This window comes from Mustela lutreola, chromosome 9, assembly GCF_030435805.1.
Source record: "Mustela lutreola isolate mMusLut2 chromosome 9, mMusLut2.pri, whole genome shotgun sequence".
NCBI lineage: Eukaryota > Metazoa > Chordata > Mammalia > Carnivora > Mustelidae > Mustela > Mustela lutreola.
Window position 1 is genome coordinate 11,758,413 of NC_081298.1, and position 19,252 is coordinate 11,777,664.

The 19,252-nt window shown below is 42.6% G+C and overlaps 1 protein-coding gene across 8 annotated transcripts in view; it reads left to right on the forward strand.

Annotated features, from left to right (window-relative positions):
* STAU1 (staufen double-stranded RNA binding protein 1) overlaps positions 1-19,252 on the forward strand; it is a 56,114-nt gene that overhangs the window by 18,310 nt on the left and 18,552 nt on the right. For 3 of the 8 annotated variants that reach the window (XM_059132882.1, XM_059132880.1, XM_059132881.1), the window contains exons 4-8: positions 1,106-1,230; positions 4,266-4,422; positions 6,371-6,509; positions 7,365-7,551; positions 18,517-18,615. In XM_059132882.1, the coding sequence (XP_058988865.1) occupies positions 1,106-1,230; positions 4,266-4,422; positions 6,371-6,509; positions 7,365-7,551; positions 18,517-18,615 (707 nt within the window). Of the gene's footprint in view, positions 1-1,105; positions 1,231-4,265; positions 4,423-6,370; positions 6,510-7,364; positions 7,552-18,516; positions 18,616-19,252 lie in introns of those variants that run through there. The other 5 variants (XM_059132883.1, XM_059132884.1, XM_059132886.1 and 2 more) reach the window with 3 other exon arrangements.

A 19,252-nucleotide genomic window follows, 5' to 3' on the forward strand; every position in this document is an offset into this window, starting at 1 on the left:
GGCTCAGTCTGAAGAACATGCGACCCTTGATCTCGGGGTTGTAAGTTCGAGCCCCACATTGGGTGCAGAGATTAGTTTAGAAAAAAAAGTTTATAAATAAATGTGCTTGTTGATGAGAAAAGACTTGAAACACCTGAAAAATAAATAATCCTGAATACAATATTCAGCTTCCCAACCCTTCCCCAGAGTGGCAAAACCGATTATATGGGGTGCCAGCATGGGTGTCTCCATAGCAGAGTCACCTTCTAACAAATTCTTTCAGCCCGTTGTGCCTGACAATTTCCCTTGCATTTCCTCCTCCATTTCTCATTTCCTTTACTTTGTAAACCTGTTCTTAGAGTGTTGGCTCTCCCCCTCTGACCTGCATGGCATCTCTCACCCTACCTCGAGGCTTCCTTGGACGGCTCACCAGAGAGCCATCTTGACTTGTCATAATACCCAGCACGTTCAGTTTTCCCCAAATTTGCTGTTGGAGACCATCTTCAAAGGAAATGTCACAGACTGTTTCAGTCCTTTGGGATTTATTGCGTTTTCTTCTAATGTATTCTTATATCCACATCCTACTCACTTTGTAAAACTCCTGCCTGCCAAGGCCATTTTATTTAACTTGTGTAAGTCTCAGAAGTAGATAAAGTCTGAGGATGGCAGCCTCTGGAGATAAGACTAGGGGATGCCCCAGGAACGAGAAGGTAGCCGTGTGGAACACGACAGTCGTTGTTTGAGAAATGGCATTGGCACGTTGAGCTTTGTGCAATAACTGACAGGGTCGGGCTGACGGCTCTTGTGGTAACGAGTGTCTGGGCTCACAAGACCTCCGTGTTGTTCCCGTGGTTGGTTATAATAACCGTGCTTCATCTGATTTCAAATCTTGCTTGCTGCCATGGTTCTCTCTCTTTGGAAGACATGCTCTCCTGGGGTCCCTGGCTTGGGCCGGTTCAGAGCAGACCCCAGCCATGCCTTCAGGCAGGCGGCCCAGCGCGGTTTGCAGCTGAGCGGCGCTGCTGCCCTGCCTCCTTAGACCGTTGTGTTCCCTCTTCTGATCCCCGGGAGAGCAGCAGTACTGTACACTGCTAGTTGACTTTATTGCTCTGACGTTATTTTTCAGTTCCTTCTAGCATGGCACACCCCAAAGAGAAAACCCCAATGTGTCTTGTGAATGAGTTAGCCCGTTTCAACAAGATTCAGCCTGAGTATAAGCTTTTGCGTGAGCAAGGTCCAGCTCACTGTAAGGTAAATATTGTCCATACTGCTTGTGCATTTATAACCCACCAGGAATGTTTTCTGTCTTTATGTTGCTCCAAGTGGTGCTGTGATTCAGAATATGTACTTTCCAACCACTGAGGCTGTCTTCCAGAGATGCAAAAGTCTAGATTTTTGGCAAGTCACTTCTCTTCATCCTTGCAGAATGGGTCAAAGGAAAGACATGCTTCTTTTGGGGATGTATGGCTTTTAAAATTCCAGTTATTGTGTGGTTGTGTTTAGGACTCTGAATAGAGAATTCCCAAGCACCTGTGAATGATTTCCTGTGAATTTTCCAGGCTCTGGGCCTCCTGGCTATAGCCTGCCTCTGACTCCTTTCCTGCTTGTTTGCACGTGTACCTTAGACCAGGCAGGGAGAGGAGGGGAACAGGAAATCCATCCCGCCACTTGTTAGCAATCCAGGTAAAAGGTTTGAAGATGAGGGTTAGAAATTAGTCTCAGAGGGAGTCCTTTGGGTAGTCTCTGATTTCACTTATCCTTGCCTTTCCTCATACCTTAGAGAATGGAAGACTGACTGTAATTTAAATTTTTACTATTTTTTATTCAGGACCTCAGTCTTTGAAGCTTGTTTGATATCTCTGCTAATGTAAATCTTGGAACTTAAATGTGTGTATATCTGGCTTTATCTTTGCAGCTGCAGTGTGAGAGAGGGTATGGTATCAGAGAGAAGGAATCGGATCTCCTATTTCTGATCCTAGCTTTGCAGTAAAGATAATATAATTAAGGATGAGTTATTGGTCTCTTTATACCTCATTTTTCTTGACATGCAAACCTCAAACCTTGAATCAAGTTTCCCATTTCGTGTGACTAAAAGTAACATCAGCCACAGTCCTAAGTAGGCACCAAAGTGTGGTTAGGTGAGTCCCCTTTGGTGTGAGACAGATCTGGGTGTAAATCTCAGCTTCTTGTAGCTATGTGACCTTGGGCAAGTTACTACTTTTTTTGGAACCTCAGTCTCTTCTGTAAAATGGGGATAATACCTACCCAAATAGGCCTACTGTGAGAATTAAATGAGAGACTGTATGTTAAAAGTGTGGAGCACAGTGCCTGGCAGTTAGTGAGTGCTTCAGAAATGGTAGTCATTATCATTATGCATTTAAGAAACACAGAAATTTCTACTCAGGTGAAGTTAGTTTTAACATTCTAAAGCATGATCATATTTGAAATGTTTCTTTACTTTTGGAAGGCAATTAGTGATTTTCTATAACTGTTCTGTTTCTGCTGCAGGATTTTTTTTGCGGACCTTAACTTTGGGATTCCCTTTATTAACTGTTTTGGTATTTTTTGAAATATGTACTTATCATTTAAACTTTAGTGGTACTGTAGGTAATTTGGCTGTGTGTTCAATCTGTAACTGGCCCCTCCCCCGTTTTTTTTTTAATCTTCAAGTTACTGAAAGAGGAAAAGTGACTCCCTCCTAGGTGACTGTTAGACTCTTTAAAAAGTCAGTGGAGTGATATCTTTTAATTCTATTAAAACCTAGATTGTAACCTCGCTACCAACCCTCCACGTGGGAGGCAGCAGAGCGGCAACAGCGCGGATGGGGAAAGTGCTGGAGAAAGGCAAGACTGTTGATAAAATTAACTCTTTGTTTTTTTAGCTTTTTCCCCTCAGTGTCTTTCCATGAAAGGATCATGAACTGCCCGGGGGATTGCTCAGCGCTGCGGGCACCTGCTCTTTGGCTGCTCGGGCTAGCCGCGGGTTTGAGTTCGTGCTCTTAGTGCTAAATGAGTAACCTTGTGAACTGCAGCTTTAATTCAGGGGACCCCCTAAGGGTTCAGTGGGATGAGGATTTTTTAATTTTTCCCCTTTAGTGGAAGCTGTGTACTGGGGGAATCCTGAAGTTAAGACCTACAAGAAAAATCGGCTGTGAAGGCAAGTCGCACCCATCCCTTTAGGTGCCCAGTTTCAATGATCTGGACATTTTCAGATGATGTGGATGTATTCACATCAGCGTTTCTTACGTAGATTATTTGTAGATGCAACAGGGTGCTAGTCAGTGATAAAGAGAAGCAGAAAAATAAAAGCTCCAGTTGGTTTTGCTAAATTCCACACTAGTGAGTCTCAAACTTCACGTACGTCGGAATGATGAGGGGAGTTTACTAAAGATACATATGCTCCGGTCTCCCCTCTTACTCCTCAGTCAAAATCCCTGGGCATGTGTATTTTACCAGGCCTCCTGGATGAGCACCAAAGTTAGAGAACCACTGTGGTATGATGGGTCATATTTTTTGACCGAGTATTAATTCAGTTCTGATAGGATTAACATAACCTAATTTTAAGAATGGAATATGTATTTGGGTTACCTTTATGCTTAAAAATAAAGAGACTTGCCATTGTCAGCATTTGCTAAAGACAGAATTTGCTGTGTCGGATGCCTCCTTGAGTTCAGAAACGTTTCTAGATCTTTGCTTGCTGTGGATCAGATTTTCTTCTGAAGGTGGAGGGAGTGTCTGAATAATAAAGTTTTAGGAAAGTAGAAGGCAGCATTTTAAGAGCCTGGGTGATGTTCCCAAATTTATGCCAGTTTTAGTCCTTCTGGGATTGTGTTTTCACACAAGAGACCACACATTCATGAGAACATCAAAACAAATGTCTAAATTTATATGAGATACTACTATGTGTCTAAATCAAGTTTGCTGTATTTCTTCCATGAGAAATAGTTGGAAGACAGTTTCTATTTGGATGACTTCCAAATAATCAGTGTCTAATATTTAATATGTAGGGAAACATTGCTTAATCTCTGTGCTTACCCCCATTTTTCAAAGCATAGTTTTGTCATAGAATGCTATTCAATGCTGGTCAATGATGTATATGTGTATATATATATATATATATATATAGGTGTTTATAAAAACAACAAAAAATGGGGATGAAGGGATAAATTGCCAAGATAATGATCAGGCCTTTTAAACCAAGGCCCTAAGAAATGTTCAAGGTCCAAGTGACATACTGTAGTCAACATCAGGTATCATGAATTGAGAGCTCACAATTTTCATTTGTAGGTGTTTACAGTACAGCTAACACTTGGAGATCAGCACTGGGAAGCTGAAGGAACTAGTATTAAAAAAGCCCAGCACACAGCTGCTGCCAAAGCTTTGGAAGGAACAAAATTTCCTAAACCCATAGTCCGCCCTTTTCGTAGCGAAGGAAGGAATCCAGGTATTATGCGTGGGCCAAGACAGGTTCCTTTCAAAAGTGTGTTTAGAGGTACCCGTACAGTATGTATATGAATTCTTTCTTAACTAACTTGTTGACTTTGAAAGCACAGTTTCTACACTACCAGTGGCAAACGCTTACCTTTTCAGAATCCTTAACCATACTCAAAATCTAAAGCATTGGTTCCCAATCTCTGGTCCCGTGACTCCTGAGGATCTGGAAAGAAGGTCCTGAGAGGTGGGGGGTGTTACCAAACAATTTTCAAGGTTTCAGAAAAGCTTAGCGAAAATATCTTTTGTTCCTCGATAGGGTTGTACTGATTGCCAAGCATGTAGGCCTTAGCTGGAATCACTTCAACCCTGTGTGGAAATACCAGTTATAAGACGTTGATCAGAAACCCTGATTGTCAGTACATGTCTCCTGATCATTAAACAGAATGAGAAAATAACTTGAATATTTATTACTTAAATACTTTTAGTAGATAATATCTCTTCAAACAAGGGATCCAAGCTGGGAGAAGACGAATAGAGAAGAACGTCTGATAAACGCTTGGGAACCACTGACGTACCTTGGTGGGTGGGAGCGGCTCTGACCTGTCAGGCACACCAGGCCGTCCCGGGCCCTTTGGACACAGGAAGAAATCCAAGGGCTCTTGGCCACACCTTTCTTGTTGCTTTTAATTTCTTTGTGGTGTTTCAGATTCATTCTCTACTGCAGGTAAATTTTCTGGGTCTGAACTGCTCTTAAGATGACTTAGGTTACATTAAAATGCAACTGTATGAATCATATAAAAAGTAAAATTCTTATGTTAGGAAGAGAGAAGCTGGTTACTTCTGTGACCCTCTGATTTTGCAAACCCAAAGATACCCTTATAGATTTGATTCATGTACTAAATTTAGTTGAACCAGTTATAGTACAGAATCAAGTCATTTTTTATTTTCCTCTACATACATCCTAAAGAGGCATATTAAAGTGGATTTTTGTGTGCATTTAAGTTGAACTTTGCCATTGCTAGTGTTGTTCTGTGTTTGATGTGAAAGTGTTGTTTTCAAATGTGATTGTGCACTGACACTACTCTTTCCAGCCTGGGTTTTCTTTTTTACATGTGTTTTATGGTTTATGAACTGGATGAACTGAGAGGAAAAAAAGTTAGAGAGAACAGTGTGCATTTTTACAGTTGATAATTCTGAGATAACTTTACTTGCTCTTGTTTATATGGCAACAGAACTCATTTTCCTACAAGTATTCTCACAGGTCAAATCCCAATGTAAATACTGAGATTGGAAATACCTGAATATTTTGCGACCCTCATCTGTCTTCTCCAGATACAATTTACTTGTCTCTTCCTCAGTGATTCCACATCTTTCCTTATAGCACACATATCCTGTTGTGTAGTAATTTTTGAGAGTGTTTGTGTTATTTGAATCCTCTTGGGCAAGAATTATATCCCCTTAAGCACAGTGCTTTGCATCCAGTTAGTATTTAATACGCGCATCATTCTGTGAAATAGTGTGCATAAACCTACTTCTAACTGTAAGGCAATAACCCAGCAAGTCAGTACAGTCAGGATTATTGGCTAAGGATTCCCAAACAGTAAAATGATCTGGACAGTCATAAGGGATTTTTTTTTAATCGTGGATTTTGATGTGCACTAGAACTGATTTCTAATAACTGGAATGAGTGGCTTTCACTGATAACATCTTGTGCTAGTTGTTGCCCCTCTGGTAGCCCTTACAGTGTATTTTGTGCTGTTGACTGTGTATTAATATCTAGAAATCGCAGCAGATTCTTGGATTTCCTGACGTGATGCCTAGCAGTGAAGTACTTAGATCCTTTCATGAAATGCATTATGAGTCCAGTTAGTAGAAAGCATGCTGTTCTTTCTGATTTTAGTGACCGTCATTCTCATGTCAGAAAACAGCCAGTTCTCTGTGTTGATTCTGTGTTGCAGAAAGCATAACCCCTACAGTAGAGCTAAATGCACTGTGCATGAGACTGGGAAAAAAACCCATGTACAAGCCTGTCGACCCATACTCTCGGATGCAGTCCACCTACAACTACAACATGAGAGGAGGTGCTTATCCCCCGAGGTATGTATCTGTTTGTTTTAAATACAGATGAAAATGTAGCTCATATTTGCCATGGAAGAATAAAATCTGTAGATTGTGGAGCACATCATGATTTGGTCATCTGTAGGCTTGCCAAATGTTAAAGTCAGTCTATTTTTTTTTTTTTTTTAAAGAATTTATTTATTTATTTGACAGAGATCACAAGTAGGCAGAGAGGCAGTCAGAGAGAGAGAGGAGGAAGCAGGCTCCCCGCTGAGCAGAGAGCCCGATTCGGGACTCGATCCCAGGACCCTGGGATCATGACCTGAGCCGAAGGCAGTGGCTTAACCCACTGAGCCACCCAGGCGCCCCTGTTAAAGTCAGTCTTAATTGTGCTGGTACTTTTTACTAGGGGCACCTAGGTGGCTCAGATGGTTAAGCTCAGGTCATGATTCCCAGGTCCTGGGATGGAGCCCCGTGTCAGGCTCCCAGCTCAGCAGGGACTTTGCTTTTCCCCCTCCCTCTGGCTCTTGCCTGCCTATGCTCTCTTTCTCTGTCTCCCTCTCTTGCAAATGAATAAATAAAATCCTTAAAAACAAAACTATCTCTAGCAAGGGCCTGAGCATAATCCTCACTAGCAGTGTGGCTCTGACCTGAGAAAATGTGGAACATAAGGTTGTTGCCTAAATAGTATTTGCTCATCCTGTGTGCCAGTTCTAATCCGGTGTAAGCCTACGAAATCTCTGTGTGTATTGAGGAGGAGTCCTTAACGGCAAGGAAGCCTGATGTGATTTAGGACCCGTGATGAGGGCAAGACGCAGAATTTACCAAGGAGGAACATACAGGTGACTTAACAATCTAAGGTTGTAACTCCGCTAACCCTCTTTTTACTTTCAGGTATTTTTACCCATTTCCAGTACCACCTTTACTTTATCAAGTTGAGCTTTCCGTGGGAGGACAGCAATTTAACGGGAAAGGCAAGACAAGACAGGCGGCAAAACATGACGCAGCTGCGAAAGCCTTACGGACCCTGCAGAGTGAGCCGCCGCCCGAGAGGCCGGAGGGGAGGCGGCTGGGCGAGCAGGTGTGTGGGGAGAGGCATCCTCTTGGGGGCTTTTTCTGAGAAGATGCATTGAGAGCTGTCTGTAATGTTTGCTGTTTGGTATCGTACATGATTTTGTGCTCTGTAGCTTTCTGGCCTCCCCCCCACCCCCTTAAGAAAATGTTTTATCAAGAAAGATGCCTTTTTTCCTCCGTGGTATAGTTTTGAGTGAACATGGTAGAAAGATTGCGACTCAGTTGAATTGCGAAGCCCATGCGTGGATGAATTCTTCGGTGCAAAAGATCGTGCGTGTCCGAATCTACTGCAGTTTACGGTACCAGCTCAGAATTTTCTACAGCCATTTTTTGACCAGCTGCTCTGTTACGTTGAAGTGCTAGTTACCTCTTGCTGCATAACAGACCATTACAAAACCTAGTGGCTTAACACCTCTTGGCATTTATTTTGCTCACATATCTGCAGTTTAGGCAGGGCTCTGCACGGGAGATGGTCTCTTCTCCCCATATCTTTGGCTGAGGTGGTTCCGCAGGCGCCAAAGCATCCATTTTCAAGATGACTCCCTCACTCGGCTGGGAGTGGTGCTGGCGTCAGCTGGGAGCTCGGCAGGGGCTCTGGCCCGAGTACCTCTGTTTCTGTTAACTTGAGCAGAGGCTGCTTCCCCATCCTCATGGTATGGTGCTGGCTTCTAAGAGCGAGTATCCTAGAAGACAGGAAAGGAAGCAGCTTCCAATTTCTTAAGGGCTAAGCTCAGAAATCCCCATAGCATTGCTTCTGCTATATTCTATAGGTCAAGGAGGCACAGAGTCCAGATTCAAAAGGTGGAAATACAGAAACCTCCCTTTTTATTAATTAGATGAAATTCACACTGCATAAATTCAGCAGTTTTAACTGTTTTAAATGTACAGATTCAGTTGCTTTTAGTACATCGACAATGTTAAGAACCCTACTTCTGGATGAGAAGAGTGTCAAAGAATTTGGGGGCCAGGTTTTAAAAATCTGTAACGCCTTGTGACTGAATAGGAACATAGCCTTAGAAAGTCTGACTTTTTCTTTATGGTGTGTCACACATTTTAAAACAGATGATCTGTTTCCAGGGTCTACTGAGGACCAAGTAAAAGAAGGGACTGTAATTTAGAAGAGGGTGATTTCATGGAGTTAAAGGGACAAGTTTCTCACTCGTGAGCTTTGTCAGAGGCAGTAGGTAGTATAATCTGAGTCATTTTGGAGGTTTTGCATTTTTTGACTTCACTTTGGTGCTAATGTAATTGGAGTCAGATGGGGTAGTTATTTCTCAGTTTTTCGTAGCCAGCAGTTGTTAAACGATCGCTGAACACTGGTATGTGGGCTGTCTGCTTCAGAACCACTTGAGAAGTTTAAAAAAAAAAAAATTCCTTGGTCCAACCCACATGATTCTAATAGGAGTCTGTCTTTTGCTTTTCTTTCTTTTTTTATTTTTTCTTTTCCTTTTTAAATGTGCTCTTGGAGTAGCTCTAAAGCTCGATCAGGGTTTGGGCACCCCTGGTCCTAAGTATTCTCAATGCTTCCCCCTCAAGCGGCCACCCCACTTTGAATCCTGCTTAGAAGTTCTCCCTGTATTGTTGAAAAGGGCAGGTACCCGTTGGGTGTCTCCAGTCGGACCCCGTGGCCCTGGAGCAGCGTGGTCAGCTCCTGCCTGACGGGGCGGAGGGGGAGGGACGTGTTCTCCTGAGCTGAGCTTCACGGGCTCATCTGGCATGTGGACAGAGCTTTGCTGAGAGTACTGGTAAATCTCCTTGAGCCCCTGTTCTAGTTCTCTATGGTTTGAGATAGAGACAGTGCCCTTCAGAATGGCTGAGACTGGTGTAACCAGTGCTGCAGAAACTAGAATCACTGAGTCCGATGAGACTTCCTTTGTGCTGATTAATGAAACACTTAGCCTCAGTGATTTACCAGGCCTCCTGGGTGGGTGGGTAGTAGGACGTGAAGAGAGACATTTTTGTTTTTTATTTTAATTAATTAATGAATTTTAAGAGAAAGAAAGCATACGCGCAGGTGAGCTGGGAGGGGCAAAGGGAGAGGGAGCGAGCGAGAAAATCCCAAGTAGGCTGCACACCTAGTACGGAGCCCAACTTGGGCATTGATCTCAGGACTCGATCTTAGGGTCCTAAGATCATGACCTGAGCTGAAATCAAGAGTTGGAGTCCCACGTGCCCCAAGGGGGATAATTTTAGAAGGTATCTTTAGGGGCACCTGGGCGCCTCAGTTCGTTAAGCATCTGTCCTCAGTTTGGGTTGTGATCCTAGGGTCCTGGGGTCAAACCCATGCCTGGCTCCCTGCCCCACAAGGGGCCTGCTTCTCCCTCTCACTTTGCCTGCTGCTCCCCCTGCCTGTGCTCTCTCTCTCAAATAAATAAAATATTTTTTTAAAAAGGTATCTTTAAGTTGCTTTACTTACAGTTAATGCATGTGACCATAAAAATTTAAAAATTAAATATTTTGGTGGATGTCACTGCATATTTAAGTAAATACATGCATCTGTTTAACAGAAGTGGGGTGATACTGTATGGTAACCACTTTTTTTCACAGAACTGCTTATCATGAATATACTGTCAAGCCTGTTGCTTATAATTCCTGGGAGGACGCAAACTCAGCTGGCATCTGAGCACTTTTTAATGGCTACAGAGTGTTAGAAAATAGGTAGTGAAGAACACTGTTGTAGTTAAATCTTTGTGCAAGTCTGAGACTGTTTTTATGAGCCACGGACCTGGAGTGGAAATGCATGGCAGTGTAGATGGCCCCATTCCCCACTAGAAAGATGGTATCATTTTCGACCTCTGCCAACAGCGTGTGAGCATTGTGTTTGCCCCCGGCCTGCCAGGGTTGGAAATTATAATCTTAAGCAAATTGTTCGTTTTGCTGTTGACGGTTTGTAGGGCATGTGATTTTGTGTTGGATCAATTCATGTTCTCTAGAACTTGGCTAATAAAGACAGCAGTTTCTGTCTACAAGGCAGATACAGTCAGGTCCCTTGACGATAGGCATCGTGCTAGGCCCTGAGGGAAAAAACCACAGCCGTATCACTTCCCTGGTGGGGTTTCATTGAACAGCTGACAAATGTTAACATTAGAATCATCAGGGTGCAGTGAGTGCTAGGGTGGGAAGTAGCAAGTATTATGAGAGTGTCAGATGTCTTTTTTATTTATTCATTTATTATTTGAGAGAGAGAGAGAGAGCACGCATAAATCAGAGGGGCACAGAGAGAGGGAAAGAGCATTTCAAGTGGACTCTGTGCTGAGTGTAGAGTCCAATGTGGGGCTCGATCCTGTGACCCCGAGATCATGACCTAAGCTGAAACCAGGAGTCCGTCACCTAACGGACTACACCACCCAGGCACCCCAGATGTCTCCTTTAAATTGGAGTGACAGTGATGTGTTCAGAGAAGTTCTCTCTGAGGAAGCAGCATTGAAGCAGAGACCAGACAGAAGCAGAAGAATGGCAGCAGCCTGTGTAAAGGTCCTGCGTTAGGAATATGCTTTTTGGTTTTTGTTTGTTCTTAAATCTAAGGTTTATGGTAATAAGGAATGACTTATTCAGTGTGTGAGCTGCTAGGAGCAGGATGGCTAATACAGTATTTGTAATAGACAAAACAGGAGCTAGCTTCGTGTTGGCAGGGCATGGTGGATCTGTACACATAGGCATGAAAGGAGGCCCACGCTCTCAGGGTAGGAAGGGGATTAAGAACCTTAGAGCTGTGGGGTGCCTGGGTGGCTCAGTGGGTTAAAGCCTCTGCCTTCGGCTCAGGTCATGATCCCAGGGTCCTGGGATCGAGCCCCTCATCGGGCTCTCTGCTCCGTGGAGAGCCTGCTTCCTCCTGTCTCTCTGCCTGCCTCTCTGCCTACTTGTCATCTCTGTCTGTCAAATAAATAAATAAAACCTTTAAAAAAAAAAAAAAAAGAACCTTAGAGCTGTAATTTTGTAGATAGTGTGATCCTGTTTGTGTTTAAGTCAGTAGAAGTGCCTTCTGTGTGTATGTATGTGTGCCTGTGTGTATGTTTGGTTGCACATAGTTTCTGTGTTGAAGGCTGCATCAAGTTTTTTTTTTTTTTTAAAGATTTTATTTATTTATTTGACAGAGAGAAATCACAAGTAGATGGAGAAGCAGGCAGAGAGAGAGAGAGAGAGAGAGAGAGAGAGAGAGAAGCAGGCTCCCTGCTGAGCAGAAAGCCCGATGCGGGACTCGATCCCAGGACCCTGAGATCATGACCTGAGCCCAAGGCAGCGGCTTAACCCACTGAGCCACCCAGGCGCCCTGCATCAAGTTTTAAAAGTAGTTTCTCTTGGTGGTGGTGGTAGGAGACAGACTTCAAAAAAAAAAAATTGTACCTTTTTTTAAAAAATAGTACTTGTTTAAAAATAAATACACATAGCTCTTCTGGTTTTGAATCTTATGTTCATTTGGGCCAGGGACGTATTTAGGTGGGGCTTAAACTAAAATTGAAAATTGGATACTTCGATTTTTATTGTTCTTCCTGGTCTGTTGGACCCAATTTTCATTTTTGAGCTGTGTGACTTGTATTCTTTTCTGGAGATCTTACAAAGAACAAAGAGAGAAAGCATATGTACTTTTTTTTTTTTTTTTTTTAAAGATTTTATTTATTTATTTATTTGACAGAGAGAAATCACAAGTAGACGGAGAGGCAGGCAGAGAGAGACAGAGGGAAGCAGGCTCCCCACTGAGCAGAGAGCCCGATGCGGGACTCGATCCCAGCACCCCGAGATCATGACCTGAGCTGAAGGCAGCGGCTTAAACCACTGAGCCACCCAGGCGCCCGCATACGTACTTTTTAAAGTAGAATAAAATCCATTCTGTCTTAAACACTGACCACGTAGGTCCTTTGGACACTTTTGTAAATCTTCACCTTAGGGAATCTAAGTTTTCCTTTGTCTTGAGTGAGGCCTGCCGCTGTCTGTCCTCCTACGTATCATTTCAGCACTCTTCGTCATCCATTCCTACCCATGCTGAGCAAGACTCAGATGCAAGGACATGGAGAGACAATGCGGCACCGGGCTGGCCGCCGCAGCAGGGAGACGCTCCTCATTGCATCGCCATTGCTGTGCCTGCTGCACTGCCCGCTGCGGCGCCTCCTTCCCAGAAGATGCTGAAGACCGGAGACCCCATCTTTTTCCTGTGCTCTTAGCTTTCCTTGAACTCGGGTGCGAAGGCAGAATTTTTCTTTGCCTCTAATGGCAAAAGGAAGAAAGATGACCGAGGAAGACCTTCCCGTTATTAGACAAGTGAGAACATGCCCTAGACTCCAGTGGTGATGGTGGGTTTGAGAGTTTAAGCAAATCTCAGACTGTGAATCTTCAGACGGCATCTTAGATAAGCTCTCCCAAACGGAAGGATCGGCGAGTGGACAGTATATTTTTATGGTGTATGAAAAGGACATGTGTATTCTCTTCTGCCATTCAATAGAAAGGACATTGTCACACATTATTTTGTGACAAGAATCGGGAACATCCTGTTTTGGCTTTTTATTTTTTTTAAAAGCATGGGACAGATCCCTTTTTTTTTTAATTTTTTTTATTTTTTTAAAGATTTTATTTATTTATTTGACAGAGAGAAATCACAAGTAGATGGAGAGGCAGGCAGAGAGAGAGAGAGAGAGGGAAGCAGGCTCCCCGCTGAGCAGAGAGCCCGATGCGGGACTCGATCCCAGGACCCTGAGATCATGACCTGAGCCCAAGGCAGCGGCTTAACCCACTGAGCCACCCAGGCGCCCCCTGTTTTGGCTTTTTAAAAAGTATGTGTAACAGCATTCTTTCCATTTTTGTGATATTTGGCCACCAGAATTTATTTCTCACCACTTACTGTCCACAAAATAAGTGGACAAATGCAAAAGGAGGTGTGTGTACAAAGGTCATTGGGAGGATATAGATATTAAGACCATGAAAAAACTCATTAGATCCTCCTTTGAGGGTTCACAGATCTAAAAATGAAAGCATTTTGTAGTTAGGGAGCAAAGAAGATAGCTGGTCTCTCTTCGATACAGTCATGAGTCAGTTTCACAAGTAGTGTGTTCTGATGATACCACTACCAGAAGAGTCAGAAGTCATGATAAGCTAGAACTCACTGGGATTGGATTTGGAAAATGGCATTGCTGCAAGTGGGGTGTGCTCTAGGTTCAGACGTGCTGGGTGATGAGCCATTAGCTGCATTTAAAGGACTGTGCCCATTTGGGGTACATAAATGCCTTCCAGACTACAAACCTAGAATAGAAACTTGGATTTGCTATTTTAATTTCTTCTTCTTCTTCTTCTTCTTCTTCTTCTTCTTCTTCTTCTTCTTTGTACATTTGTTTATTTATTTTACAGAGAACAAGTCGGGGTGTGAGGTAGGGGGAGGGCAGAGGGAGAGAGAAAATCTCAGACTCCCTGCCCAGTGCAGTGCCCAATGTGGGCCTCTGTCCCTTGACCTGAGATCATGACCTGAGCCAGATTCAGAAGCCTTGTCCCTAACTGGCTGAGCCACCCAGGTGTCCTGTTCCACCCAGGTGCCCTGCTGTTTTAATTTCTTGTTAAAATCTCTAAGGAAAAGATTCTTGTCCTTTTATTCTGTATGTTATTTGTAGAATCACTAAATATAGAAAAATAAAGAGTCTGTTGGAGCCAGATAGTAAATGGTGAGATGACTATTTTTTTCTGGCATGCTGAGGGTTAAGCATGGTTCAGAGTGTTTTTTTCTTTTCTTAATGTTGCCTAGATTTTATTGCTGAACCATACACTGTGGAATTGATGTTAACAGTAATTCCCACTTCATGAAGGTAAGACTAAGGCTCCACTACACTTTCCCCATTTTACTGGGAATGGTATTTGTGGATTTGTTTTTGACTCATTTTGCTGCTTTTTCATTGCAACATGTTGTTCACTCCAGATAATATCAAAATTATGTAAAAAGAGCAGCATATTCTCACTTCCAAGTAAATGTATATCTTTGTTTCTTGTTTTGCATTTTTATTTTACTGGCCGCTTTGTCCCTATTGAAATCCCTTGAGAAACAATGGCTTAGAGCAGTGAATCTCCACTCTGTTGTAAAATCAGCTGGAGTCTTTGGGGTGGGGGGGGGGAGTAGTATAAATAGAATGAATCTTTAAGCCCTACCTGAAAAAAATGTAAGTTCCTTCATTTGGAGTAGGAATCTAGTGAGCGTCTGTCTGTCTTTGCGGAGCCCCCAAGGGGTTCTGCTGCTGCTGCGGTTAAGAAACACTGGCTCACAGTTCAGGTTTGTGCAGTGGATTGTTGTTTTCCATCAGGCTTATGTGGAAGCTCAGTGTATAAAATAGGAGAGTAGCATTTGATTAGTATAAACTTCCAAGTTTGAATTTTATAATATTTAGGAAGGTAATCATAGTGATAATGATATATGTGAATTTTCAGAACACAGAATCATGCCATATATTGTTTTCAGCCTTGAAAAAAACATGGCTGAGCGCAATATACCCATTTTAAAACCAAGAGTAAGTCTGCTGTGGAAAGGAGAGTGAGAGGAGCTTCATTGTTTTCCTTAAAAAAATTTAAGATTTCATGTCAGTAGTTCTTAATGTTGGGACATTTGTTCAATCCAGCACAGTTGCCTGTTACATTATTATTATTATTTTTAAAGACTATTTATTTGACAGAGATCACAAGTAGGCAGAGAGGCAGGCAGAGAGAGAGGAGGAAGCAGGCTCCTTGCTGAGCAGAGAGCCCGATGAGGGCCTTGATCCCAGGACTCTGGGATCATGACCCGAGCGGAAGGCAGAGGCTTGAACCCACTGAGCCACCCAGGCGCCCCTGCCTGTTACATTATTTATCTTTTCTTTAACTTCTCTGAATGTTTGAAATAAGTCGTAATTAAAAGCTAAAACTAATTGGGCTGGTAAAATGAGCAACAGATTTGAAAATCGGAGTACACGCACGGTGGCTGAAGTCTTATTTTAGCCTCAGCACCCAGTTTATTTCTAATTTTTGTTCTGGTTTCATGAACACTTACTCAGCATCTGAGTGCAACCTTTGTTTTAACAGCTTATCTGCTTAAAAACCTCTGGATATCTTTCGAGCAAACAGCTGTCCAAAACCTGAATTGTGCACAAAAATGACCTAACTTGTTAGCATAAGTTAATGTGTTAACAGTCTCTAGTGTGTTAATATTTGGTACGGGACATTCTTTTTTTAGTTGCTTTTCAAAGATAAACATAAAGGTTGCCATTATAACCATTCTTGAAGTGCACAGTTCTGCGGCCCTGAATGTATTCTCAGTGATGCACAGCTGTCACTACTGCTCATTTCTAGAACTTTTTTTTATCATCTCACGTTCAAACTCTGTGTGCCTTAAACAGTAACTTTCCCTCCATCCCCCAAACCCTGGAACATCTATTCTACTTCTGTCTCTGTGCGCTTGCCCATTCTAGATACCTAATATAAGTGGATATTCATCTTTGGTTGTCAGACTTATTTCATTTATCATGTTTTCAAGGTCCGTCCATGTTGTAACATGTGTCAGCATTTCCTTTCTTTTTAAGGCTGAGTAATACTCCGTTGTGGGACCATGCCACGTTTTGCGTATCCATTCATCTGTTGTTGGATGTTGGGTTGTTTTCACTTTTTGGCTACTTGAATAATGCTGCTTTAAACATAGGCGTCCCAATACCTGTTTGTATCCCTACTTTTAGTTCTTTCAAGTACGTATCTGCTCATGTAATTGCTGGATTATTCTGTAAATCTATGTTTAACTTTTTGAGGAACCGCCACAGTTTTGCACAGAGGCTAGGCCATTTTATATTCCCACCAGGAATGCCCTGGGATCCCCACTGCTCCATTGACTTGCTAATATAATAACACTTGCTGTTTTCTGCGCCCGGCCGTACTTAAGGAGGGGGGTGCAGAGTGGTGTCTCATTGTGGTTTTGACTTGCATTTCCCTAATGACGAATGATGCTGAGCTCATGTACTCATTGGCTTTCTTCATGTACTGGTTTCTGCCTTCTTCAGAAAATGTCTATTCAAGTCCTTTCCCAACATTTTCAAACTGGATTGTTTGTCGTTGGGTTGTTGGTATATTCTGGATATTAATTTTTCATCAGATCTATGATTTGCACATACTTTCTCCTATCTGGGGGTCGTCTTTACTTTCTTGAGAGTGTCTTTTGATGCACAAAAGTGTTTGATTTTGATACAATTCATTTTATCGCCTTTTTCTTTTGTTGCCTGTTTTCTGTCTGCTATCGAAGAAGTCACTGCCACATCCAGCGTCCTGAAGCTTTTTCTTGATATTTTCTTCCAAGAGTTTTATGATTTTAGTCCTTATGTTAGGCCTTCATCCATTTTGAGCTAATTTTTATATATGGTGTAGGGTGTTTTTTTTTTAAATTTTGTTTTTGTTGTTTGCGTATGGAAATCCATTTTTCTAAGCACCATTTGTTGAAATACTAAAATACAGGGTGGTTTTTTTGTTTGCTTGTTTTAAGTTTAAAACTTGTTTAAAAAATAAATTTTAAATCAAACCTCCACGGAGCTCTAAGTCATCTTGCTTGAAGATTTCTGGCTTTAAAGATGTTCTTATAAAAAGTCAGGCCTTCTTTCTGCTTACGATTTAAACAAGAATAAAAGTATCTTTAAGTTAATAAAGACACCAGAAATGCTATGCAAATAGTTCTGACCAGGCAGAGGGCGAAGTAGAACCCAACTGGAAAGAGAATGCCACCATCATGGCGGGAGAGATAAGTAGAGAGTGTTTGGGATGAATTCACTGGTTTAGGATTATATTCTTGATGGTATTAATATTTTCAACTTAAGAGGCTTTCTTTTTTCATTATAGTGTGAATAATTGATCCATTGAGGTGTAAAATCTATCTGATGAAGGTATAGAAATGCACAACCAATAAAATCCTGGATAGTCCTGCATTTTGCCTATTCTGCAGTTTTAGCCATGGGTTCTTTCAGAAAGTTCTAGTTTTGGAAATAGGATTTTACCAATTCCTTGATAAAAGAATCGCAATAATATGAAGAAAAATGCAGCTCTCTTGCCACAATTTGCGGGGGGTGGGGCATTGCTATTCCTGAACTCATCTGGATTCTTGTTTTCGCTGCCGCCCTAGAGAATGCAGTTCACAGCTTGCACCGAGGAGCACTCCGCCCTCCCTCATCCCAGCCCCGGCTGGAGGACTGTAAATGAACCTGTTAGAGAGTCTCAGCCTTTGTTGAGCAGACTTGATTAGTTTGCACTTGCATTTTTTTAAAAGATTTTATTTAGTTCTTTGAGAGAGAGAGACAGGGAGAGAGAGCATGAGAGGGGAGAAGGTCAGAGGGAGGAGCAGACTCCCCTTGGACCTGGGAGCCCGATGTGGGACTTGATCCCAGGACTCCAGGATCATGACCTTAGCCGGAGGCAGTTGCTTAACCAACTGAGCCACCCAGGCGCCCTGCACTTGCATTTTTGCCAGCGGCAGTGAGGACAAGATTTTGTACACAATTTCCTAATTTCCATCGCATCCTTTTTTTTTTTTTCCTTTTAAAAAGTGGGTTTCCAGGGACTTATGTCCAAATGAGAAACCTGCATGCTTAGATGGAGAGACTTCTATTTGAACTTGTCATGTCCTACACAGCTGTCTGTATTCTGACATTTTCCAAAACGTGGCTTGCCAGGCCTCAAGGAAGGCTTTGGGAGTCGTCACTCTTCCTGAGCAGCTGTGGGCAAGTGTGGTTGGGCCACGATGAGGCTGATTCATACCCCCAAGTCTGTTAGGTGTGGGGTTGTTTACGGTGAATCCACGAGGTACAAGCTGACCCAAGTGTGAAATAATACTTTTTTTTTTTAACCTTTAAATTCACTGCCACATGGCACACAGGTGGTCTCGCTCCCTGGGGTAGTGCTCACTTCATGAAGCCATGGTTCAGTGCTTAAGGTTTATCATAGCTGGGATGTTGACAGTTTTTCATAAGGGTTAACTACTAAACAGTTATTTTTTCTTTAGGTGAATGGAAGAGAATCAGAAGAAGAAAATCTCAATAAATCGGAAATAAGTCAAGTGTTTGAGATTGCACTTAAACGGAACTTGCCTGTGAATTTTGAGGTAAGCTTGCTTCAGATGTAGGACTCTACTGTAAAATACTGTTGGCATTCATCATTGGGATGATTTTTATCCTAAATAACATTGGGATTATCATCACAAACCTGTGAACCTTCAGGTTTAAGACTCAGATTTTAGGGCGCCTTGGTGGCTCAGTGGGTTAAGCCGCTGCCTTCGGCTCAGGTCATGATCTCAGGGTCCTGGGATCGAGTCCCGCATCGGGCTCTCTGCTCAGAGCAGCAGGGAGCCTGCTTCCTCCTCTCTCTCTCTCTGCCTGCCTCTCTGCCTACTTGTGATCTCTGTCTGTCAAATAAATAAATAAAATCTTAAAAAAAAAAGACTCAGTTTTTATATTTAGCAAAGCAGTATTCTCTTCTTCAGGGCTGCAGTCCCTGGATGTTCCTGTAGGTCTGCGAGCCTCCCAGCCTCCCAGCATGGTTTTGAAGAAGATTGTGTTTGTGTTCTCATGTGTTTTCTGGAGAGGGTCCATTATTCTCATAAACTCTCAAAGACTCTGTTATCCCCAAAACGTTCATCTTCTTTAGTCCCTAGGAATTGCCGGAGGTAACAGGGCATCAGTTTCGTCCTTGTCCAGCATTTGCCCTATAAGTCACCTCTCTAATGACTTCATTTCGTGTTG